Here is a 26,744-nt window from a genome sequence, read left to right as displayed (position 1 = left end):
AGGTTAAGGACAAGGCAATTCAAATGTAGCCTATGATGCCAAAACTGCCTTTTTGTTGAAATGTCCACATCAAAGATTCAAAGGGACATATTGGACCATTGAAAGAAAGCAGGATCAGATTTTTTTTGTCAGGAAAAGAAACCTTTCTCAGGCATATTCAGAGTGACACAAGAACAAAATAAGGACAACATGTTTTCACTTTGTTCACATGGGCTGACCAGGATACATAAAAATAAGAGCTTATCATGGTGGCTTTAAGTGAGTTAATATTTTTGATAAATTCATCAGTTTGTCATTCAGTTTTAATAGACAGTAGCTAAAAACCTCAAGCTTGTGTGAAAGTAACTTGACACCAAACATATTTTGAAGGGATTCTTCACTCACCCGGATCAGCTGATTGGGCGTGGGGAGGACCACCGCCTGAAGAAACAGTTGTTAAATGCCCTCTGGAGCTTTGGAGGAAACTTGACAAGGTCTGCAAAACTCACCCTGTGGTATCATCAGAGTTGAAATTGTCTTCTTTAAATCTTCAAGCATCTTTTGCAAGCTGTTTTTTAAGAGCACAGGGAAGGGCTGTTAGAAGAAGCTGATTATACTAACACAGATGACTTAGGATATCTCTTCCTAAACATGTTTGTTTGACACCGAATTAATGGATGACATGCTATAACTTTTAACTTAACTGGTGAAACAACAGCCCAGTTACACGTGCTGCCTCAACTCGTCGCAAACAACACGTTGGAATCAAAACTACATCGTTTAATACATTGCCCCACTCATTCATTGCAGACATAATAACATGCTGCAGTGTTTGGTGGGGAAATGTTTGAGCTGCAGCGTCTGTCTCTTTAGCTGTCTCGCGCTGTGCCTGAATAGATTAGTAATTTACCATCGTTTTTTAAATAACTAGCAACCCCTTCTCATCATTATATTCGGATTACTAAGCTTTAAAACTGTGCTTTAACCCAGTCATTAACATGCTTTATTTTTAGTTTAACATTTGCCTCAGATTTAATGACCGGCCTGCGCAAGCCACCTCAATATGCGGCATCCACGGCAACATGCTAGCTGTTCAAGCGGTTCAAGCTGCTAGCAGCCCTAAATACTGAAGCCCTTCACATCAGTAACGGGGTGAGGGTTATATTATTAGCAACACGGGAACAAAGGGTTTTATAGTTTTAATACCGTTATATGTTTGTTGTAAAGAGTGTTTGTAAACTGTGTATGATAACTCATAATAGCCTATCGTTTTCATACGAGGCTGCTACTTTTAAAGCTTCTGCTAAGTTAAGTTTAGTCTGCTCTCTGTGGTCCTTCTTAAAGACCGTTATTTTAAGGACTAGCTGATAGGTCGACCTGAGTTATTTTTTCATCTAACATTGGCCAGCATCTTTCACAATTGTGTATGTTGTGTTTCTAGGGCGTTTCGAGACATACATGTGTACCGGTGTTGTGGTTTACACAAGACTTTAGGAGTACCGACGTGGCACTGTCTTGAGCCTCTTAAGAACCCACAGAAGCTGTCACTGACGCTGCTTGCTTTCTGCTACTGTAGGTTCATGTTACATCTCGGTGGAGATAATGAGGAACCTTATTGTGCTGGCACTACTGCTGCTGAACACTAACCATGCCATGTCAGCACCCAAAGGTGTCACTGCCAGCTTAAAAGCAAAGTGGACAATGACGCCTTTCCTCCTGGAGACAAGGTAATATACTTTTCCTTTTTTCCTTTTTTTTTTTTTTTGCTTTTATAAATTTTATTAAAGTTCAATACAAATATGACAAAGTTACACACAATCACAACAACACTATATACAATGATACATTCAAGGTGCACAATGCAAACCTCATTTAACAACGATGTTAAAGTTTCACATTAAATGTTTATAGAGTCAAGCCATTGGCGGTTCTAGCCCATTTTTGGGGGTGCTGAAGCCCCTCTAAATTGAATCCCAGCACCCCTAAAATTTGAGAGATTTTTATTTTTTGACTGTATGTCCTTTTTAACAAGCTAGAAAAGTTTCAAAACCATATAGTACTTGGTTGAAACATAATATTTTAAAAACAAAAATACAGCAGCTCCACCTCGTTTTACATGTTGTGCAAATGAAAGTCCAAAAAATAACTCCAATTTCAATTTTTGGTATTTTTTAGTGCTCACTTTAGGGGGCTGGTTTACTCAAGGAACATACACACTGTTTATGTATATGTTGAGGAGCTGCTGTATCAAAAGGAGTTGTCTTTCCTCAGAAATTACGGTTACTATATGTTTATTTTACGATTCCAATCCATTTCTCTTTTGCTGTGGCTCAGCATTTAAATAACCTTTTATCAGATTTGATGGTTTAGTCACAGACTTTCCCAAAAATTCATATACTTTTCTTTCACAAATGTGGGAATGAAATCGCATTAAAATGAACAAAACAGTGAAATTTATCTTGCCCTGCTCAGCCCCCCTAAACATCAGATCCTAGAATCCCCCCTGAGTCAAGCTATGGTTTCTCTTGTCCACAGTTTTCCGTCTTCTGAGGAATGAATTGATATTTTTAAAAACCGATTCACTCAAAAGCATGCCTCGGTGATTAACGACCAATATACTCTTCCCTGGTCCCTGCATGCTCTCACAAATATGGGACTAAACATGTTGATGGAGTTAGGCAGCCCAGATGCACCATAAACCTCCCTGATAAACACAGTTTGAAACGAACAAGACATGTTTTAAAACTCTAGTTTTTATACCTACTGACTTTATGAAGTTTCAGTAAAGTAACCTAATGAAAATACTTGAGTCTGTAGGAAAATAGACACCATATGCTAGTTTTAATTTTCAGAAAATATGGTATCACTTTACAATAATGGAACAGTTTTATTAGCGAAAAAATGCTTAATTCATGTTGAAGTAATGCATGACTCATGATGAATTTCGGTATGAATTTATAATTAATTCCTGTTGTTCACCATGAACCAATGATCCTCTCACTATGACTTCATGTAATGACAACGTGTTTAATACATCATTAGTTAAGTTATGGTAATTAACAGTTACTTCATACATAGAAAAAAATTCACCCCCTGCAGTGTGTGCGGATAGAGGAATTAGCTAGTCAAACATAAACTGTTTTTTGAAACATGTTGCAAAGATCATCTCTTTTGAATGGGTGTCTATGTGGTTTCTGGTGTTCCTGCAGCCAGCCTGAAGCGGACACTCAATGAACTGCAGTTTTTAACACTTCCGCATTGGGCTTCATATTTTGAGACTGCAGGTTGCTGCTTGGTATGGACTCATTGTCAGCCTTACATTTACCTGGTAGTCCTTTTACAAACTAGCCCTAATTTGCTGGCATTGCAGAACTGTGTGTGTTGCTTTTTCAAGACTCCGGGCCCCTCAGGGGTCACACCCCACCCATTTTGGGATTCACGGCTCTTGTGTATGCAGACACATTCAGATAATTTAAAAAATCTACTACATGCCATTCAATGTATTCACTGAAATGCTGTGTGGTACATCCAAGCGGCAACCTCCCGTCTCAAAATATGAAGCCCATGTAAACTGCAGTTCATCGAGCGTCCTCTTGAGACTGGCTATAGAAACACCGGAAACTAAATACACATCCATTCATTAATAAAAGGGTTTACAGCTTGGTTCAAAAAACTGCTTCGGTCTGAAAAGCTAATTCTTCTATCGGCACACACTGTGCGGGAGGTGAATTTTTTTCCAACGCAAATTAAAATTACGAGTTTTGCCCATGACTGACTTGACTGATAGGCAGGAACACAGTAGCTGTTGGCTAGGAGGCTCAAAGCCTGACTCTTTACCTCACACTAGCTCGACAGAAGTCAGATTGAGTTCAGCATTTCCAATATGGTTCCCGCCGACGATTGGCTTCAAAACAACGCTTTAGAAACAGATGGGTGACTTCACGGATACTACGTCCATTATTTATACAGTCTATGGATACCTCACACTGAACATTACAGATCCAAAAGTGGAGACAAGTTGGGCAAAAACGTCACCAGAAGACATAAAAGAAGAAGTGGTGTGTGGCTGTGACTGTCGGGCAGTCCGAAAAGGATTACTGAGGCACATACTGTGGTTATTGACTGATCCTTTTTCCCCCTTTTTTGTGTGATGCAGTGAGTTCATTGGCGAAGATGGGAATGAGAAATTTTGGCAGTTTGTTGACACTGTAAAAGAGCTGACTGTATACAAACAAGGAGGTATGATGTTTAAACCAAACCATTGCTGTGATTGTAGAGATTTAAAGACTGAATCTATTTAGATTTGAACTTATGTGCACCATGACATGTAAGCTCATTATCTCTGTTGTTGTTGTGTCTCAGAGTCTGTGCGCTCCTACTACAACTTGGTCATAAAGAAGGCCGGCCAGTTCCTCACAGATCTTCAAGTTAACCTCCTAAAATTTGCTTTGGCGCTTCGGTCGTACTCACCAGCCGTTCATGCATCCCAGCAGGTACGTGAAAAAAGTGATGTCTACAAAATTCTATAAGAATCATGGGAAATTACCGGTACACTTGTTGTCAGAGACAGTTATACTGTCTGTTTATCCTCATATTGACCCAGGGTACTCACACAGGTCTCACTTTTAGTTTTCCTCAGTGTTTTGGCACAGTCTGGAAGTGACAGTGATTATTCCCAAATTGCTGTGAAATTCTCCACGTCGATAACTAATTTTCTTACAACAGGACTTGTATATCTCTATGGTTTCTCTCTGAATTTAGAAGTGTAAGTTTAATTATCTTTAATTGATCCAGTGACAGAGTTTATAAGCATGCTGTCTGTGAGCATCCATAAGGCGTTCCATACTCTGTCTAAACTCCAGTGTGTTAGCTCTGATGCTTTAGTTTAATCAGATTCATGTTGTCAAAATCATTTTGTGTTGATTGAAGACTGACAAAGAAGTGACGCCAGAAACATCAGCATCAGAAACAGCTATTGACTAATTTGTTATTTTATACATCAGTTTGTGTAAGCATCATACAAACAGTGCTTCTGGAGTTAAAACCAAGAGGCAACCTCAAGCTGCGAGAATTGAAGCCAATGCGAAAGTGTTAAAAATTGCACAAATTCAAAAAAGCAGATCTTTACAGCAGAAATAGAAACGTTTACAACCTGGTACAAATGAGTGTAGTCTGGATAGCTTATCTCTCGATCGACACACACTGTAGGGGGCTGATTTTTTCATTATGCTGCAATTTCGAAGATATTAAGATTACACGTTTTCCATTATGAGAGGCACAGCTGATTGATTGACAGGCGGGAACACTGATGACTAGGAGGCTCAAAGCCTGCCTCTTTACCTCACACTAACTACAGCAGTTAGGTTGACTTCAGCATTTCGAATATGGCTCCCGCCGACGATTTGCTTCAAAACAGTGCTCAGGAACAGATGGGTGACGTCAAGGATACTACGTCTATTAATTATACGGTATATGGTTAAAACAGGAAATCTTGAGGATGGAAGGCTTACTTGCTAGCCCAAGCACATCACAAATTTACTGATTTTGGAGGAAGGGGTTCTTAATCCACTTTTGAAGGACTGTCAGTCCATGCAGGATTGTGCAGTCAATCAATCAATCTTTAATTGTATTGCGCCAAATCACAACAAATGTATCTCAAGGCACTTTAACAAACATAGCAGGTCTAGACCTTACTCTATGTTAAATTATTAACAAAGACCAAACATCAAGACAGGATAAGATCCAGTCCCCTCTTACTGACAGGACTCGATCTTAGCTCCTCTTAATCCACCACGAGCATTGCACCTTGCAGTATTTAGCTAGTTACAGCAGCATGGAAAAACTTCCTTTTAACAGGCAGATGTGGTCCAACCAATACTCTGAATAAGATGTAACCATCTGAAGAAGTGATCTTCTCAATGGAATGGGACAGATTGAGAACAAGAGCTAACAGATGATGTCTTCATATTTTACTTTGTATACTACTGTTATAGTTACACTGTGTAGAAATGTGAATATTAAGCAGTATTTAGCAATCAGGTTCCAGATTGAAATGCTTCTTTGCTCATCCCTCCTGTTGGTGGGACTCTGAAGCCTGTGGCCTTTAGGCACGGGAGGCATCAGAGTGCATGTTAAGTAACCTCCATGAAGGGGGACCTGCTCGTTAGGTAGATAAAAGAGGCTCATTCTGAGTGATTCTGAATTATTTTTATATTCAGGTAATTTAAACATACTTATAAATATTATATAACATTTCTACCAAGTTTGTGTTGCTGCATGCCTCTAAAGTCTACACATTTTAAATGTAAGTTGCATACTGTACATCAGGTGAATACATGAAAGGCATATGTAGGGCTAGGCGATAAATCGATAACGATAATTATCTTTATATAATTGTTCTCAATATAACAAATGTTCAATAAAAATGTGATATATTTAAACCTGTAATTACACCCCCCCCAACCTCTGGAAAGGGAGGGGATGCTAATGTGTCTTAAACGCTAGTTGCCATTGAACATTAAACAGGAGAGGGAGATGGCAATGAACAGCCAATCATGTCGCAGGGTAAAAGACGTTTGGAGTGGAATGTAAACACAGCTGAGACAAGCGACAGCGACATTGAAGAAAGCTCAAAATCTACCTGCTCAAAGCAGAGCCGTTAGTCTAACACTGTTTCGACTCGGCGTTAGCTATTAACTTAATACACTTCATTAATAATAATAATAATAATAACATTAATAATAATTCATAGGATTTATATAGCGCTTTTCTTGATACTCAAAGTCGCTTTACATAAAATAAAAGTAAAAATAAAACAGGAAAATAAAACAGAACAAGGACAGAGGTGGGGCGGGGGTAGAGGTCATGTGTTGCATGCTTTTTTGAACAGGTAGATCTTGAGGTGATTTTTGAATGATTGAAGTGAGTTAGAGTTGTGGATGTGCGGAGGGAGAGAGTTCCAGAGAGCCGGGGCAGCGATGGCAAAGGCTCTGTCCCCCAAGATGCGGTGCTTGGACTTGGTGATAGGGGACAGGAGATTGGCATCTGATGATCTGAGGTGGTGAGATGGGGAGTGACGTTTGAGGAGGTCGGTCAGGTATGAGGGGGCGAGGTTTTTTGAGGGCTTTGTAGGAGCTGGATCTTGAAGTGGATTGGGTGCTGAATGGGGAGCCAGTGGAGGTGCTGATGGATGGGTGTGATGTGGGCTCTGGAGTGGGAGTGGGTGAGTAACCGGGCAGCTGAATTCTGGACATATTGAAGTTCTTTGAGGTCAGTGGAGGGGAGGCCGTAAAGAATGCTGTTGCAATAGTCAAGTCGGGAGGTTATGAAGGCGTGGATGAAGAATTAAAAAGCTATTAGATGTGGGTAAAGGAAGAGCATGACACAAGCTACCAAACCATCTGGATTCTTCAATAATCTGACTATAAAATTTAAATGAAATAACAATTGGATAATCATTGTGATAATTATGGATATCGACTGATTTGAAAAATATTATTGTGATAACAGCTTTTTTGATATCGCCCAGCTCTAGGTGTACGTGATATAAGAGACCTGAGAAACATTTGTATCTGCTGGTGTTGAAATGACATGACAGGAGTATGAAGAAGTGGATTCTCCTCTCATGTCTGTAGACTTAACCTTCCTTCAATCCTGGGTTACTCTTGTCACTGGAGTGCACTCTGTGTACACAACTCTTTAGTCCTAGGATTGTCCTGGTTTCAGCAACAATGAGGAGAAATGTAATTTTGGTGACAGTGATGAACTGGATGATAAATTTCTCTCATTTTCAGATGTGTTAAACATTTGAGTGAGTAATGGCCTTTTGTGTGGGAAATGAAGTGTTGGGCTGCTCTGTGTAAATTGTTTGGTGATTACTTGGGAATATTGAGAATACATCAATCACTTAACTGATTAACTAGCCTGTGTTCAAGAGTGCGTGTGGGGTAAATTTGGACTCTGTGACAATAGACTTTGCCATTTTGTATTTTTTGCTAAAGACCGAAACATGCATTCCAATTTGTAGTAACCTGAGTGGGGACATATTAGAGATCGTGGAAATGGTGGAGGCATTACTGCAGCTTTAAAGGTGACATATCATGCAAAATCGACTTTTTAATGGTTCTTTACCTGAAATATGTTTCCCTGGCATGTCTACAAACCCCCCAAGAATGAAAAAAATCCATTCTGTCCCTGTTTTGATTTCTACACCTTTCTGTAAATGTGTGTGAAACGAGCCGTTTCAGACTTCCGTGTTTTTGTTACGTAACAACAATATCCGGTCTGTCACAGAGTCAGAATAATACTGAATCCCCCCTCCGTTTTTCATTACCTGCACAAATGTGTGCTAACAAGGAGCTTAGGAGGGAGGCATGCTAGTTGTAGGCTGTCTTAATAAACACAAAGGTCGGTTTTACTCCCCACGTCTGCAGATTTGAAGATCTAGTGGATAATTTTTATTTATCATGGATAAGTGCTAGCGCTAGTTAGCATAGCCACATAGCTACATGTCGTAGCTGTAGCTGTGTACCAAGACACACGTCAACATACTGACAAATAAAACAACAAGAAACAGAATCTGTGACCAATTCTTCAGAAAGGTCCCGCTGCCTTTCTGGCAGAGGTCGGTTTTACTCCCCACGTCTGCAGATTTGAAGATCTAGTGGATGATTTTTATTTGTCATGGATAAGTGCTAGCGCTAATTAGCATAGCCACATAGCTACATGTTCATAGCTGTAGCTGTGTACCAAGACACACGTCGACATACTGACAAATAAAACAACAAGAAACACTAAATCTGTGACCAATCCTTCAAAAAGGTCCTGCTGTAGAGGTCGGGTTTACTCCCCAGGCATGCAGATTTGAAGATCTAGTGGATGATTTTTATTTATCATGGATAAGTGCTAGCGCTAGTTAGCATAGCCACATAGCTACATGTTCGTAGCTGTGTACCAAGACACACGTCGACATACTGATAAATAAAACAACAAGAAACACTAAATCTATGACCAATCGTTCAGAAAGTTCCTGCTACAGGCGCCTCTCCGTCAGGATCAGATTCTGGATCAGATTCAGAGGGTTGAAGTAACGTGATCTCTGAGCAGCCGTGTATATTCAGCCAACATGTAAACATTAGATCAACGTGTTGGACAGCTGAGGCCCATCCACTTCCTGAGGGGGCGTGGTCACAGAGAAAACAGAGTGTTCTGAGGAGGACTGAAGAAGAGGGATTTTTAGGCATGCCGAAATCTGATTTCAAAGTGTTTTTTTGAGCATAAACTTTAAAGACATGTTTTGGGGACCTCTTAGACCAATATATATTGATGAAAAAAGTGTGATATGTCACCTTTAAATTGTTGTATGTTTTAGCCGGTGTGGTTCATTTCTCTCCCTTGTGCTCCAAACAGATAGCAAGTGATGAACCTCCACCTGAGGCTTGCCCTGCCTTTGTCTCCATCCATGGTCAACATAGCTGCAGCACCAAGGACATCAAGAAGCTCCTGAAGGCATCAGCAGGCAGGTAACACAGAACGGCCATGTCCTTCCCTCTGCGGATACATTTGTTATTAAAATGCATTTATAGACGGCTTTATATATTGAAATATTCTTCCAAATGTCTGCAGGCCTAAACCATATTTATACAAGAACGATCATACATACCCCGGAGTCAACAAAACAGATGTGCCAGTTGTGATCCTGTATGCTGAGATAGGAACCAAGAAATTCACCTCCTTTCATAAGGTGCTATCAGAGAAAGCTGGGGAGGGCACACTTGTGTACGTGCTGCGACACTTTGTAGCGGTGAGTGAAATTGCTGTTCCCGTCCTTTTAAAGGTGATGTTCCACTGGTGAAAGGTTCTCAAGAATATTGTGTTTCGATGAGTTTCTATTTGATAGATCATGTAATCATCTATCAGGTGCATATATAGGTATCTCTCTTCACATAGAATAGCTCAGTGCTGCTTTAAGAGGTACTGCTTGAGGACCTATGCAGCATATGTATTGATCTGACAGCTATCATCCCTGCAGTAACCTTTAGTTATTCCTCTGTACAAAGAAATACCTTTTTCATCTTTACTCCTGTGATGGTTAAAATTTCAGAAATTTAAAAGTGCTTCATTATTTCCTTAAGTGTAACACATTCAAAAGCAGGGACCAGATTGCCTCGCCAACAAATGTTCATAACGCATCAACAGATTCCTCAAAACTCAAAAGGGAGCTGAGATACAGGTGCCCCTGTTATAGTGAAGGGTCCTTTCTTTTTTTCTTTTTTTTTTTTCTAAAGACATGGTTGTGTTATTGGTGGAAGAAAAGCGGAGTGTGGGCGTGAAAGAGTCCTGATTGTGCCCGTGAAAGACTGAGGCAGTGCTTTGAATATGAGTGACATAAGTGTCAAGGTTGAATGTCAGCGAGTCTGCCGGCGAGTCCCTATGCCTTGTGTTCCCAGAGGTAAAGAGTTATACTGCTCATAACGCACACTGTCATAGAAAAACCCTTCTTATAAGCATCATATCAAGAGATACATTACATGTCGAAAAGAATGTGGACATCTGAACATCTTTGCCACATTTTGAGCCGTGATAGTGGTTAATAATTTACCTCTTATACTCTCCTCAGCCAAACTTTGCTGCAGATAGTTTGACGGTTGGAGGCACATGGTGATGTCAGGCTTATGTGCTGCTGCTCAGCCACTGAGACCCGTGTCATCAAGCTCCCTGAAAACTTCCTGAGGCAGTCTGGAACTGGGTAGTGAGAACTGCAACCTGCAAGAAAAGAGGATTTTTCAGAGGTCTTCAGCATTCAGCCTCCTTTTTTTGCACCTAAGCTTACTTTTGCTCCTAGCCAGTCCTGTTTAACAACACAGTATACAGGGGGACATCTAGCAAACCAGAAAGCTGGTGAACCTGATAGAAAAATGGCATCCCATCAAACTTTGAGCTCTTCACTCTATTTCCGATGTTGTGATTTGAGACTGACAGTAGAAATACTGTATGACTGATATATTGCCTGTTGAAACTCTGGCTAAGACAGATGAGCGGTGTTAAAGAGTGCCTACATACTTCCGTATGGTGTCTATAGGTGAAGGCAGAAAACATCCCCCTGCAGCTACACCAAACTCGACACTGTTGTAACACCATTACTTTGCTTCTTTATATTTTTAGAAGCCAAAGCCTCATAAGATGCTTTTATCCGGGTACGGCGTGGAGTTGGCTATCAAAAACACAGAATACAAAGCTGTGGATGACACCAAAGTGAAAGGTCAGTTTGTAACTTATCAAACATTACGTGTTCGACCACAATGCGTCCAAAACACTAAATCATGACACATCTTTTCACTGTGTAGATTCAAAAACGGCTACAAATGCTGAGGAGGATATCAACGACGAAGTCCAGGGATTCAATTTTGGAATATTAAAGTAAGTTGCCAAATTGTATCATGTTCATCACTGTAAATATTTTTTTAAACACTTTATTTAAACATTTCAATTTATAACAATATCCGTTAATCAATCTTTATTTGTATAGCACCAAATCACAACAAATGTTGACACACTTTTACAAACATGGCAGGTCTAGACCGTACTCTATGTTAAATTATTAACAAAGACCCAACATCAAGACAGGATATGATCCAGTCCCATCTTACAGACAGGACTCAGTCTTATCTCATCTTAATCCACCATGAGCATTGCACCTTGCGGTATTTAGCTAGTCACAGCGGCGAGGAAAAACTTCCTTTTAACAGTCAGAAACCTCAAGCAGAACCAGACTCATGTTAGACAGCCATCTGCTGAGACCGTGTTGGGGTTGGAAAGAGGGATAGAGGAGAATAAGAGAGAGAGAGAGCTGTAGTATTGCCAACAACTGGCCCTAAATAAGTGGTCATGACTTGAAACAAATTATACAAAAAATGATGAAAATAGAAATAATACATTTAAATTAATTACAAAAAAACACAACACACATTTCAGCTGTAAGGTTCTAACAAGGTTTATAAACTACCTGCATTCAAAGGAAAGGAGAAAAAGAAATCACAGGTCAGTTGAGAAACAGGGACATTGACATTTATATGCTCTTTCTTTTGCACATGTCCTTGAGGCATTGTAAAGCACTTTGTAACATAGTTTTTGAAAAGTGCTCTATAAATAAAGATTATTATTATTATTATTATTATTGTTATAAGACAGATCTAAATATCACCTCACACAGACATAGTATTTGGCTTTAAATTGCTGAGACTGACAGTTTCTCTACATACTCGATAAATGGCATCCATCTATGGTTATACACTATAAAGATTTTTGACATCTTGCTGTTGTAGCTGTGAGACGGATAAGCTTTTTCTCCTTCCACCTCTTCAGGAAATCTCACCCTGAACTCCAGGAACAACTTGTCGAGCTTCGCAAACATCTACTGGAGAGCACCAATGACATGGTCCCCCTCAAAGTGTGGGAAATGCAAGGTATTCATTATTCTGTAGTACAGAGATGTGGATTTCTGTTGTTTGAGCTTGTGAGTGAAGAAGTACTTTTTCTTTTTTGACTTGAGGAACCCACCAATGAGTACATCCCTTGCTTTTATTTTGATCTCTTTGCGAGGATTTGAATTGTCCTGACTTCTTCGATGTATAAATGTTTAATGTCTGAATTCTGTTGTCGGTCTCCACAGATCTCAGTTTCCAGGCAGCTGCCAGGATCATGTCCGTGCCAAAGTTTGATGCCTTAAAGCTCATGCGAGATCTCAGTCAAAACTTCCCGAGCAAAGCCAGGTAAGAACATTTATCTCACTTTGTCTCTCTGGCTGTCTGGCTCTCACATTTGGTCCTTCTCCAGAACTCATATTGTTCGGAGCCATACTGTGTGGATCAAAGTGTGAATCAGGCGAGGCACAACAAATGTTGTTTTGCAAATATGTGATGAAATATAAATATCAAAATATGTCCTCTGTAAACCTATTTGTTCGAGCATTAGCGGCCATAAGTGTGTCCTCAATACAGAGATCTTCCCAGCTTTTTGATGTGTGCTCGGCTCAGGCAGTTTGTAATAACATCAGAAAGTGCTGAGTAAGAGTCTGATGTTTACAGGGAATTGACTGAAAAAGCACCATCTTGAGGGCCCACAGGTTTTTGGAGATTAAAACTGGCATTTTACTGCCAGCTGGGGACGCGGTAAAAGCTGATGGTGACTGTACATGTTTTACTGTTCCCACAGATCACTGACAAGAGTGGCCGTAAAACAGGAAATGAGAAAAGAAATTGAGGAGAACCAAAAGGTGCGGTATCATAAGCAGCCTTTCCACTTGATAGTGCAGGAAGTTCTTCTCTGATAAAATCCCAAACCATGCCATGAGTTTCTAATCTGCATCAGAAATAAATCCTATGACAAGATAAAAGTACCTGTGCTCACTTTATTACTTGTTATCACTTCTGTAGATCTCATGACCGTTTCCTTTTTAATTTTCAGAGGGTTTTAGGGGTTTTGATAATCAACTAACACTTGAAGCTTGTTCTTCCAGCGTCTCAGTAAGACTGTTGGTGTAAACCCTGGAGACGGAGAGCTCTTTATCAATGGGCTGCACATTGATCTGGACACTCACAACCCTTTCAGGTAGGAACCCAGCAGGAGAGATTAGAGGTCTGCCTTTGCTCTCCCAGGAAGACCACATACCAACTCACATGTTCAGAGGCAACAGTTTGTTTCACAGCAGAACCATGTCCACACAGCTTGTATGTTTAATAAAGTAACCTGTGTTGTTGCAGCATTTTAGACATCCTCAGAGGAGAGGCGAGGGTCCTGGAGGGGCTTCATAACCTGGGCATTAAAGGAGAACAGCAGGCCAAGCTGCTGAGGCTCCCTGTGAACACGGTGGATGACAGCTATGCTTTAGATATCAGACATCCAGCTATCATGGTGAGCAGTCTCCAGCGCTGCAGGTGTTCTTGCTCTTTGTGTATTCGCATCATGGTGTATAATGATCAATCAATCATTCAGCTACAGTCTCAACCCTGCCAGGCTAACTTCAGTTATTAATTGGGAAGATAGCCAAGAAAAAGCAATCAAATTAAAAACTCGCAACTTTCATTTCAGAACCTCGAGTCATTTTAATTTTCCAACTTTTCTAAAAATGCCAAAGAATGCCGAAACCACATCCAACCCCAAGCTCTGTCATTCCAGTTTATATCTTCCCTTCTTGAGACGTATGTGCAGTGTGTGTGACTGAGAGATACGTACACACACTTGCGGGGAAAGAAACAGCACAAGGGATAATGACAGTGTGCCATCTAGTCAAACATTGCACCGTGGGGAGGCTTGTTAGATTCTTGTAAAGGCTGCTGTTTGTGCCAGATTGGCCGGCATTGTTGGATCAATGTGCCGCTTTGATTCCCACAATCATTGAAAAGCCAGAGCTAATAGCATTCTCTGTGTTACATGTGGTACATATTACATATTACATTTTGTCAACATCTGATGATCTGACAGAAGTCTTTTCACATTACTGTTTAGTTGTATGCTAACAAAGCTTTTTTTACGTATAGGTAAGTGCCTTTGTATTTAGCAAGGCTGTTAAAGGATATCTAGGATGAATCTGTTCACTTTGTACTCCTCAATAAATGCTTCAGGAGTGAAGTTGTTAATAGCAAGAGAATAGCCCAGTAAATCTGGGCCCAGCAAAAATAATGAGAGAAAAAAAATATATATATATATATACTTCTTTAAATGAAATTTGTTTATTAGAACAAATTAACAGTTGTGTTGAACACAAGTAATTAACAGTGTCTTATAACAATAACAGTAAGACAATTTAATCATTAAATAATAACAAGAAACGGAAATAAATTAATATATTTATATTTATATTAAAAATAAATTAAAAAAACAAAAAAAATGTAATGATAGTAACAATAATGATCATTATTATTATTATAATTACAACAGTATTTGTAAAAATATTTTTAAGATGAGGTCATATTGACATTTTTTAGATGATATAGATATAACTGATATTTGAATGTTCCAAAATTGTGGTAAAATTATTTTAATTACTCATGACCAGCGGCTTGGGCTCAGTGGGTAGAGTCGGTCGTCTATCAATCGGAGGTTGGTAGTTCGATCCCAGCTCCTGCGATCACATGCCGAAGTGTCCTTGAGCAAGACACTGAAACCCAAATTGCTCCTGCTGTTGTTCAGCGGTGTGTGAATGTGTACGAATGAGATCAGCTACTGATGGACCATCACTACATAGCAGCCTCTACCATCAGTGGGTGAATGGGTGTGAATGGGTGAATGTGACGAGTAGTGTAAAGGCGCTTTGAGTGCTCAGAAAGACTAGAAAAGCATAATATAAGTACAAGTCCAGTGAAATCAGATGTAGAAAGCGAGGTTCCCACATGAAAAAACCTGGAAAACCGTTGACCAATTTTTCAGTCATGGAGAATGAAAAACAAAAGCAAAATGTCCTGGACAGTTATTTAAGCATTCTCCTTAAAGTCCTGGACAGTCCTGGAAAATGAGGGGGAACCTTAAGTTCTGCCATCCTCACAGATGACTTAAATCAAACTTTGTTCTCAGACAGCAAAACCCTCCAATAATGCTACCTGTCAGAACTGCTCCAGAAATGTAGAGAAATTGTAGAACATGGCACTAGTCTGACTTGGATCTGAATTGCACTCACTATTTAGTTCCTTGGGATTAACTCATGCATGTCATCATTATTGTTCTGTACTCTTCCAGTGGGTAAATGACATAGAGAATGACCCAACATACCGCAGCTGGCCGACCGGTGTCCAAGAGCTCCTCAGGGCCACCTTTCCTGGAGTCATCCGGCAGATCAGACGCAATTTCTTTAACCTGGTGAGTCACCTGAAGACCAGAATGAAAATGCTGATGAATTTAATATAACTGGGGAAACTTTAATTACAGATCACTTGTAAATATAATTTTTAGCTGAACACTGTGAAACTCTCTGTATGTGTCAGCCTTGACTGAGAGTGGGTGGAGTGGCGTATTTTCCAAACTGAATTCAGTATGAGAGGAAGTATTTCTGGATGTATTATGATCCAGATCTGAATATGATCCCTTTGTTGTTATCAGGTTCTGTTCCTGGATCCAGTACAGGAAGAAAGTGTTGAGCTGGTGAAACTAGCAGAGCTTTTCTTCAAGCATAAGATCCCCCTGAGGTTGGTGCTGTTATTTCTCACACCTCCAACGCTGTTTATACAGTCCACTCTTGGCATTTAAAATCTTTACTAGGTTGTGATTCTCATTTCAACAGCAAATTGAATACTTGTTTTTGCTCCCCTTCTATAGAATTGGATTTGTGTTTGTTGTCAACACCCAAGATGAGATTGATGGCTTCTCGGATGCAGGGGTTGGACTTTACCGGCTCCTGAATTACATCGCAGATGAGTACGACTTATCACAGGCTCTGATGTCCATGTTTCAAGTAAGTATGTCATACATAAACAGCGTTGTTGTTTTTAGTACACATCTCTCAAAGACGGCACAAACCTTGCCAGCTCATGTCTCTTCGTGCCTCAGAAGTCAGTTGTTTTGTTGTACCATGTTTTATCCCATGGTTTTAGACATTATTGGACAAGATGACTCAGTGGGATTTTGCCTCTGCTATCACCTGATTCAAACTGAGTCTGAATTTATTGACAGTAGTAGGGATCTGAAGACAGTGATGGCCAAATCTGATCCGACTTACCTCTCTTCCACAGTTGTACAACAGAGTAGACGCCGGAGAGCCGCTGTCTGTTGAAACAATCTCGGCTTACCTGAAGAACAAATTCCCCAAAGCCAGTGCTGAAAGGATTCTAGGTGTAGAATCTGAGTATGATGACACAAGAAAAGTAAGTAGATAAAAAATCTATAACATTTTGGCTACTATTTACAACACTTCAACATCTGTAGAAGCATGAACAGGCTCATTTTGTGCTCTCCAGGATGGTGCCCTTTTCTACAAAAAGACTGGCCTGGGTGCTCTTCCTCTGGCTTTATTTAATGGAGTTCCTCTGAGCGCAGACGAGATGGACCCAGACGAGCTAGAAACTATTATTCTTCAGCGCATAATGGACACCACAACAAGCTTCCAGAGAGCTGTGTTTATGGTACGATATGTCTGCATTGAAAGGAGTCTCTTTTTATGCCTCTTTATTGCACCAATGGAGTTTCATCCATGCATCTTTATTTCCCTCTGGTCCTCCATGTTTCTGTTTTGTTTGCAGACACATCTACACTTCACAGCATGTTGGCTCTAAAGAAATAGGATTCACACAAAATCCAGGGTGTCTTTATAGATTGAGGTTCTCAGTGACATCACTCATGTCTGTTTTATCTTATGCCCACAGGGTCAGTTGACTGAGGGCTCAGATGTTGTAGACTACCTGATGGAGCAAGCCAATGTGGTCCCCAGGATGAACCCTCTTATTCTTAACACCAACCGACGATACCTCGACTTCACCGCCAACCCAGGTAACCTCTGTTACTCATCTTAAACCTTTCATCACTTATCTGTTGTCTTCTTCTCACTTTTAAATACTTGCCTTGCAGTTGCAGATGATTGGGAGGACACGACTATGCTTTCATTCTTTGACTCCAGGGACAAAACAGCTGTGATGGCTAAGAGAATGAAGTACTTCACTAATAGTGGTAAGAAGTCACCAGTTATCTCTCTTTCTCTTTTCGATGAACAAAATCAGATGAAAACAAACAATTTCATATTCAGGAGTTCAGGGAATGCAATAAAAATCACTCAATTCAAGATTTCCCGTCATCTTAACCCAAACAGCCATTCTAGTTTTTCTCAAGAATGTGTAAGATGAGTGATATTCAGACAAAAATTATCCCTATAGTGCTTTACAGATCTGCAGAAGTGTGAAATTGACGTTTGTTAAAGCCGACAGGCAGCCTCTAGAAACATAACAGCCAGGTCTGGCTTGAGGCCAGCAGTCAGAGCGGTCGTCAGAGCTGCATTTCACAGCACAGGCCCAGTGTGTAGCTGTCTCAGTGAGGCCAAGGAGCCTGATTGCCATTCTCCCTCTGTGGACTAGCTGACCGGATGACTGCCTGCTTCTTTTGACTGCCTGCTTTTCTGACTGACTGACTAGGGGGGGAGTACAGCTATGACAGGTAGCACAAGTCTCTACTAATACACTGAGCTCTCTGCCAGATGTCTCTCTCACTTCACCCACACAATCTGAACATTCACGGCAACGACTGCACCTCATCTGTCGACTGATTGTCAGCGTATGAGCATTAGCTAACCCTTTAAATAGATTAGGAGCTTTTGCTAAATGCCACGTAAGCATTGAGGTTGACATTGACATAAAAAAAAAGCTTCATCTACATTTTCCCCCCCCCGGTGGTTCTTTCGTTCTAAATCACGTAATTGCTCCAGTGGCAGGAAGTTACTGCCACAGGAGTGTGGACTGATCAGAACTTCTACACCATGTGAAATGCATCCTGTGTGTTAAGATTGGTGATCAGTTATTGCCTTTTTCCTGTAGGAGAGGACGGGATGAGTGCTGTGACCATGTGGATAGTCGCTGATTTTGAGAAGGTGTCAGGGAGGAAACTTTTGCAGAATGCTCTGAAACATGTGGTGAGTATAACCTCCTTTTTTTGCAGTGCACCTTCCATCATTTACTCTTCCCGCCTCACCCGAAAAGCCCTGCGCTTAGCAGGTGACCCCTCCCACCCGTCTCACAGCCTCTTCAGCCTGTTGCCATCAGGAAGGAGATTACGCAGTCTCCGGGCCAGAACCAGCAGACTGAGGGACAGTTTTATCCACCAGGCAGTCAGGATGCTGAACTCTCTCCCTGGTTTGCCCCCTCTTCCCATAGTGCCCCCTTCACAGACTAAATCCGGTCACTGACCCCAACCCCTAAATCAACGCTGAGGGTCTGAGAGAGAAATGCAATATCAAATCCTCAGTATGTCTAGTGCATACTGCAGTTTATTTGACAATAAAGAAGACTTTAAACTTTTGAACTTTGAATCATTCTTCAAACTCTTGATTCCAAAGGCAGGATCTACTAATTAACATCTCTTTTGTATCTGTTTGCTCCTTATTACGATGTATCAAACCATAAATACTGAACTCATGGCAGCGACAAAGTTTGAGAATCCAAACAGCAGTCCAAGACTTTATTTATGTGGTCTTGACAAGACGGCACAAGCCTTGAATCCTAAGAAAGGATGGCTATTGACTCGATCAATAAAATTTTTTGCACTGGCCTTTCTTTGAAACTGATTTTGCAGCTGAAGCTACAAAACCTATCAAGTGTAGATCGAGTATACCTGGCATACAAACAGAAGAGATGAGGTTCATTTGACTTAAAACTAAGTGCTAAATGTACTCTCAAAGTGCACTCGCATAATCACAGACATGCCTCTGAAAATTTCTCTATTTGAAGTACCATCAGGAGCTTATAGCTTTACCTCAATCAACACTCCTCCCAGTTTTCTCTCTCAGTGATATCTGCGATCTGTTGAAATATGACAATGCATAACATTTTTGTGAATCACTGCTGTGTTTTTTTTTGGTGCGTGCGTGCAAGCAGAAGGCCAGCCCCGGAGTACGTACAGGGGTGATAGATAACCCCAGTGGAAAGCCCAGCAGAGATAACACAGTGCTGTACAGGGCTATCTGGGCTTCTCTCCTCACCCAGAAGAAAAAGGTTGCTGCAGAGTTTGTGCAAAAACTCCTGAAGGAGGAGAGCAGCCTGCTCCTCCAGCAGGGGACCAAGATGAAGGATTTACTGATGCAGGTAAAGTAGAGATTAAGAAATCAGTTATTTTTAAATCTGATTTCAATTATTTCAATTGCATTTTGTGATATTCCAAGCAGATGAAGACCAGTTTTGATCCTTTCCTTTATTCATTTATTTTTTAGTGGTTATTTTACAGCAGGATTGTGTTTCTGGGGTTTTAGGTGCAGCTTTGTACTGCTTAACTTATCAGCTGATTGGCCTAGATGAGGTCTTTAAATGTTTGATTATTATACTACATACATTTTGTGCTTATTTACATATCTTAGACATGCGGATAGGCTGGGTATTCAACTTAATTACTTCTATAATACTGACCAAAATATGTCTGTTGGGTGCGGGCTTGGCCTAATGATTAAGTAGCACGCCCTTATAGCTGCTGGCCCAGGTTTGATTTCTAGCCTGCTGCCCCTTTCTCGCATGTCATTCCCCCTCTCTCTCACCCAGTTTCCTGCTCTATCCACTCTCCTCTCCTATCTAAGTAAAATTGTAAAAGCCCCAAAAAGTTTTTAAAGCTTTAAATAAAAGAAAGAAAATATGTCAGTTGTCCAAAATATTGAAAATATTCAGAAAGAACTGAAATCTAGCAAATGTGTGGTCGAGTCAAAATCTGGATTTTGTAATATCTGACCGGATAGTTCTTGGTTTGTGCGAAGAATTGGCAAATTGAAAACACAATGGACTACATTCTGACAAGTATTGTTCAATATTTGAGAGCCTTGTCTTCACTTTGAAGGTTAGGAGTTTTTTTGTGGAAAAACAAAAATTTTCTGTTCGTAAATATCAAAGGAGTATTATCTTTGTTTTGGTAGCCCACCCAAAGACTCAGTATTTTGCTTGATTTCATTTCATTCTGATTGGCGATCTTACCAATAGTATTATTATTTAAAGTTCACATTCTTGGAAAGAACCAAACTCAATGTACTTTTATCTCATTATGGGGTATTTGGTGAGAGGTGTTCCTTTTTTAATTTAATTTTTTTTGTATACATTTTTGGGCATTTCTGCCTTTAATGGACAAGACAGCTGAAGAGAGACAGGAATGTGGGGAGCAGAGAGTGGGGGAGGACATGCAGTAAATCGTCCCTCTGAACTTCAAAAATTCCATAAAGTCTAACAACACTTGAAAAAAAACTCCTTTACAGTCAGTCATAAAATCAATCAATCTTTATTTGTACAGCAACAAATCACAACAAACGTTATCTCAAGACGCTTCTACAAAAATTGCAGGTCTAGACCGTACTCTATGCTAAATTATTAACAGAGACCTAACACCAAGACAGGATAAGACTCAGTCTTATCTCATCTTAATCCACCATGAGCATTGCACCTTGCAGTATTTAGCTAGTTACAGCGGCAAAGACAAACTTTTTTTTAACAGGCAGAAACCTGGAGCAGGACCAGACTCATGTTAGACAGACATCCTCCTCGACGGAGTTGGTAATAACACTACAATCACACTGCAGTCAGATTTACTTACCCCATTCTGCAGTTATTGATGGCCTTGAACATGAGCATGTGGTTATGTGAGATTATCACTTATTTAAACATGTGTGAACCAATCAGGGACAAGCACAACACAGATATGTTTATTTCATACTGAGTTTGAAGCAGCCGTGTTCTGCCTCCTGGCTGACAGGAACAGTTTGAACGATCATCATTACAACGAGAACATGTGGAATTCTGATTTGTTGCCCTTGCCACCAGTTGGCTGAGTTGTATTATTGCCTAAAGCAGTCGACACAAAATGCTCTGAAACCAGCAGTGAAGGCTGATTAGAGCGGTGAAAATTATTTATTGCTTTTTAGAATAGAATAGAATAGAATAGAAAAGCCTTTATTTGTCATTGTAAGGTGTACAATGAAATTAGATGTGCTGCTCCTGAAGGTGCATGTAATGAATAAAATAAAAAACAGGTAGAAAAATATATACAAAGAAAATATAAATTATAATATAAAAGTTAGTGTCCAATATTTACAGTCACATAGGTAGGAGAGGTATATGGTAAAATATTCCACATGGGATTGTTGCACAGTTTCTAATATTGCACATGAATGGATTGCTTATTTCCAGCTGGTTGCAGCCGTTAGTGTTGTGATGGCTCTCGGGAAGACACTGTCTCTGAGCCTCTTTGTCTGTGCTTTGTGCGACCTGTTTTTAAAAAACATGAATGCGTCTGAGCTGAAGTTGTGAAATCCCATCTTTTGCTTGTTCTGACATGACAGGCGTCATAAAAATGAATGATCAGCAAATTATGTGGTAAACGAGGAGGTATTGGAACAAAAAAAAATATTGTTTGTGCGACACAAAACATTTCAGATTAATAAGATCCATGCAATTTATTACGTTTATGTCATGCTCTATAGTTTCATATCATAATATTAATAGATAATATTCACTATTAATTTTCTTGTAATTTATTTAGGGGAGTCATTTAGAAATAAGCAGATGGAGATGCCTGTATTTAGGCCAGTTGAGTTTAAGAAGTAAAATACCTGAGGTGCTTTATCACAGTGATGCAAAGTCTTAAAATCCAGTGCTGCCATAAAGTAGCCGGTCTCACTGATTTGCAACACTGCCTGCATTGAACTTATACAACCAAATATATTAAAGAGATAGCCGCCTGAATATAAACTGTATTGCAAAAAGCTGTTTGATGTATTCCTATGGTATATAGCCTTATATCATCCAATCTTGAATAATGTGTAGAGCAACAGTGTGAGTGTTACTGTGTTGAAGTATAAGATTTGTGCCTCATACAGTGTCAGTGAAAAGCATCTCTTTATAATAGGAGAAATATGATTGAAAACTGTCAGACTTGAGGAAGTGATTTACATGAGGACACATATGAGGAAAACAAAGGTTGGATGTAACTACTTGCAGAGATCTGTCTGCCACTGTTTTCATGATTTAAGTGCACAGTTGAGGAAAATAGTGATTGATGAGCCTATCTTCTCCTTCCTCTACCGAACACCAGCTAACAGAATACATTTAGAGCACGCATGATGCTCCACAGCCTGTGGATGCCAAGGCAAGCATCCTCCTCACTGTCAGTTCCACTTGGTCTGTCACAGGGGCCAGCACAAGGCGGGCTCCACTCGCTGAATCTTTAACTAAAAGATGCTGGTGGATACCTGGTCTCCATGACCTGATGAATGGCCGAGCTCCTGCTCACCGTTCATGGTTGCGTGAACCTCCTGTGTTCAGCCAAGCCTGACTGCTGCAGTAAGCAGCAGTGTGTTCGTTCTCCATACTGTAGTGATAAGTGCAGTATCCACCCACACAGCGTTACACAGAAGAAGAAAAAATCCACCGGCGCTCATCAACAAATCAGCTGACAGGAGAGCTCCTGTCTCCCCCATCAGGAATAAGTCATAGAGCACAGGTTACATTTGGGACCAACCATAACAAACTGCCCTTCAATTATAGCAGCCTTTAACAATGGAGAGAGAATGGGCTGGAAATAGCAGCGGAAAGATAGGTAGGGGTGGCTGTGTGAGCTGAGACACAGAGTCAAGGGATATGAGTTTATTATTGGCTGCCAGACAGACTTGCTGACTGGATTGTGCTGACATTATTGGTATTTCACCTGTTCTCCTGAGAAGAGATGTTGGAGAAACTAATAACCTGACTCCACAAACCCTCCACACTCCCACACCTAATTTGTTATAGACAAAAAATGGCAGAGGTTTAATTAAGAGTTTGTTAAATTAATTACAAATTGATTAATCTCATTTTCACGCATGCACATTTTTTATAGCTTGGTCCTCTGGCTGAAATATATTTTATGTTTGAAAGCCACAGTGATTTTTGCTGATGCGAGGCATCAATGATATTGTGAATAATTTTCAGTTTGCCTCGCATTCATCATTCCTCATGCCGATGCATCATTTCGGTTTGGTTCTGGACAAGCTGTAAAGGGAAAAAGGTCCTTGAGCCGGCCTATTGGATCTTATAAAGAGAAGTGTGTGATGTACTGCAAGCCAACAATGCAATCAATTTATCTAACAGCCTAAACAAACTTTTGTTATTCTGCTCCAGGGCATGGACGAAGATGCCTTTGAGAAAAAGTTCAACACAATGGAAGTGGATTTCATCCGCAGTCAGCAGTTGTTTTGTCGAGAAGTCTTGAAGCTGAGGCCTGGACAGCGAGCGGTGATTAGCAATGGCAGGGTGAGTGAACTTCTACGTAAACACAGTTCAACAAGCATCTTATCGCTTGCATCATACTTGTGAATTTTTGCATAAAGAGTCAAATACCACATTAAGTTGTCAAAAAGGTGAAACATTGATTATAATGCTGCTGAAATAATTGGCATAGGATCCTTTAAGTAGCTACACCCTGAGGACCTTTCCTATTTTGCTTCCAGAGTGCTTCCCTCATACTGTCAAATCAGCATCCCTCTCCTCAAAGGTTACAGGGGGCACCATCTGCACTGTTTGTTTGTGTCTGTGTTTGTGTCTGTGTTTGTGTCTGTGTTTGTGTGTGTGTGTAGAGCTGATGACTGATGTCACAGCAGCAGTGATGCTGACAGGCACATGCAAAGAGGCCAACTATTTGACATGGCAGCAACAATTAATATCACTTCACATTCTACTGCTGCCGAGTCAAGATTGGAAAGAAAACACAGACACTACACTGAACACAATGACTTTGAGTGGGATAAAAGTGTTACTTTAATTTTACATGTAATACTTGGTAATGTTATAGTAAATAAAATGTGGGATGAGTTGTCTTCTGACTGCGTTTTCTCTCCTTCTGTTAGGTTCTTGGTCCGTTTGAAGAGCAGGAAGAATTCAGCGTGGAGGATTTCCACTTGCTGGAGAAGATTACACTGAGCGGTGCTGCAGAGAAAGTCAAAGCCAGTGTTAAACAGATGGGGATGAAGCCAAAGCAGTATGTTTGCATTTTTCTGCCTTGCTATGTGGAAAAGAAATCTTCTTCTTCCTTCTTCAATTTTCTGTGATAAATATTTAAACATCCCTTTATTAGAGGATAATTGTACGGAGGTGAAATACTCCTCATTCCTCAAGTTTATGGGAAAAGTTTGTGCAGAAAATATTCTTCTTATTTCCCTCTTGAGAGGAAAACAATATACACCATGTGTGCTTTGTAAAGCTTTCTACCATTCAGAAAATGTCAGTTTGAAGGTTCAGTCGTCATGAATGATTTATGAGGCTACCTTGTTAACAGGTTGACATCACATTATGTGAGCTCTGTTTGACATCTCTCCTAACATGTAGCGTTAATAAATGATGGACTGACCGTGCTACGCCTCGTTTCTTCTAGCGCCAGTGACTTAGTCATGAAAGTCGATGCCCTCCTAACTGCAGCCCCCAAAGGAGAGGTCAGGAGGGATGTCGGCGTTATCAAAGACAGCCACAGGTGGGAAACGGTTTCTCTCTCTGTTTACTGGCCCTTTGACTCTGCAGCCTCTCAGGGAAGTGTTTTTAATTCTCTTTTTGTTATAATGGATCCCAAAAAAACTGCTATGCCATCATTTCAAGGCGGTCCAGAAAAGCGAATCTTTTTGATTTGCAGTTTTGCTGAATCAGCGTTGCATAACCCTTGTGTTGCTGAATCTGCTTTCTATGTGTGTGCTTGTGACGTCCTCCCTCTCACAGTGTGCTCCAGCTCTCTCCTCGTGAAAATGAGGTGTTCTATGATGTCGTGGCCATCGTTGACCCGCTCACTAGGGAGGCACAGAAGATGTCCTCTCTGCTGATTGTAAGCTGTTTCCTTCACTTCGTATCCTTCTCATCTCTGATCATTGATTCCTTACACGGCGGAGTCACTTAAAATTCACTTCGACTGAAAGGAGGAGTACAAAGCTTTTGATGATTCATGCTTATATTCTTAACTGTTCAAAGCTTGTATTTAAATTGACACTACTTTCCAACACCTTAAAAGTGTGTGAGTCATTAAAATTGATCTGAAAAAAGAAAAAGTCCTTCCTTTAGGTCACTTCCTTGTGAGCTAAAACAAGTGTGCTGCTTATTGTTTGAACACATGAAGTCCTTTAGAATCTGTTTCCTGAACCTAATTTCATTGAGTCAGCCAATAGCTGTCTGCTGTCCTGCTGGTTTGCTTTAGTGGAGATTTGTACTCAGGTGAATGTGAAAGTATGAGTCAGTGAGGCAGCAACCTTCAGTAGCTGTTATTAAACAGTGTCCACTTCTCAGTTTTGGACTGTAGCACAGCATAGAAAACATCATACCAGCATTTCAGCATCAAGTAAGGCAGTTTTTAATGCGTTCAAAATGACTCAGCTTTATATATTTTTATATTTACTATCAAAAAAGACACCATTTAGAGATGTTTCTGTCCTGTCAACGATCAGATAAATAAGAGTAATGGGCAGTGAAACTACAGAGTGCATTTAATCCTTCCCGTTCATAAAAAAAGTTTCATGTATGTCTATCCTCTCTTGTGGGCTGGGCTCTGTTTCGCTCCTGATGTCTAATTGGCTCCCATTTTCTATGATCCCTGCAGGTACTCAGTCAAGTGGTCAATGTGAGACTGCAGGTGTTTATGAATTGTAGGGCCAAGTTGTCCGAGATGCCCCTCAAGAGGTAAGCTGTAGCTCCGGCAGTAATTAAATTTTCCCTGTTTGGCTTGTTTGTGTATCCTCTGACCACTCCGCCTCGCCTCCTTCCCTTTGTAAGATTATACTGCACAGATTCAATCTGCTTAATAACACCACCTTATTGCTTTGGGCCTCCCCTCGCATCTCTGGGCAAATTGCTTACAGCTTGCACCACTGCTGCTGCGGCTCACGGCATTGCTGTAAAAACAACAAAATAAAAAAAACAACAGCAAATGAAAGGTTGAAATTGTCCATTAACATTTGTACTGCTGAATGAATGTTAGTCATTATGTGATTTCAAGTGTTTTCTTTTTTAATTTGTTCTGTAATGGGTTGAGTTGTTTGTCGTTTGGCTTTTCTGAATCAGCTTGAATGCTTTCTTTTTCAGCGTCTTATGACAGAAATC

General features: G+C 40.3%; 1 protein-coding gene across 1 annotated transcript in view; it reads left to right on the top strand.

Moving 5' to 3' along the window:
* Positions 1-1,068: 1,068 nt before the first annotated feature.
* Positions 1,069-26,744, top strand: part of uggt2 (UDP-glucose glycoprotein glucosyltransferase 2) — a 50,959-nt gene continuing 25,283 nt past the window's right edge. Inside the window, exons 1-27 of the mRNA XM_034693726.1 lie at positions 1,069-1,131; positions 1,556-1,706; positions 4,136-4,218; positions 4,342-4,472; positions 9,388-9,500; positions 9,604-9,781; positions 11,143-11,239; positions 11,325-11,397; positions 12,343-12,443; positions 12,650-12,749; positions 13,192-13,252; positions 13,496-13,587; positions 13,740-13,890; positions 15,712-15,831; positions 16,072-16,157; positions 16,288-16,423; positions 16,701-16,832; positions 16,926-17,090; positions 17,331-17,454; positions 17,533-17,631; positions 18,489-18,583; positions 19,545-19,751; positions 23,793-23,924; positions 24,518-24,648; positions 25,042-25,137; positions 25,377-25,479; positions 26,245-26,324. Coding sequence (XP_034549617.1) covers positions 1,582-1,706; positions 4,136-4,218; positions 4,342-4,472; positions 9,388-9,500; positions 9,604-9,781; positions 11,143-11,239; positions 11,325-11,397; positions 12,343-12,443; positions 12,650-12,749; positions 13,192-13,252; positions 13,496-13,587; positions 13,740-13,890; positions 15,712-15,831; positions 16,072-16,157; positions 16,288-16,423; positions 16,701-16,832; positions 16,926-17,090; positions 17,331-17,454; positions 17,533-17,631; positions 18,489-18,583; positions 19,545-19,751; positions 23,793-23,924; positions 24,518-24,648; positions 25,042-25,137; positions 25,377-25,479; positions 26,245-26,324 — 3,011 coding nt within the window. The 5' untranslated portion in view covers positions 1,069-1,131; positions 1,556-1,581. The remainder of the gene's footprint in view (positions 1,132-1,555; positions 1,707-4,135; positions 4,219-4,341; positions 4,473-9,387; positions 9,501-9,603; positions 9,782-11,142; positions 11,240-11,324; positions 11,398-12,342; positions 12,444-12,649; positions 12,750-13,191; positions 13,253-13,495; positions 13,588-13,739; positions 13,891-15,711; positions 15,832-16,071; positions 16,158-16,287; positions 16,424-16,700; positions 16,833-16,925; positions 17,091-17,330; positions 17,455-17,532; positions 17,632-18,488; positions 18,584-19,544; positions 19,752-23,792; positions 23,925-24,517; positions 24,649-25,041; positions 25,138-25,376; positions 25,480-26,244; positions 26,325-26,744) is intronic.

This window comes from Notolabrus celidotus, chromosome 10, assembly GCF_009762535.1.
Source record: "Notolabrus celidotus isolate fNotCel1 chromosome 10, fNotCel1.pri, whole genome shotgun sequence".
NCBI classification, from domain to species: Eukaryota; Metazoa; Chordata; class Actinopteri; order Labriformes; family Labridae; genus Notolabrus; species Notolabrus celidotus.
Note: the sequence above shows the minus strand (reverse complement) of the source record. Positions and strands in the feature narration are given on the sequence as shown.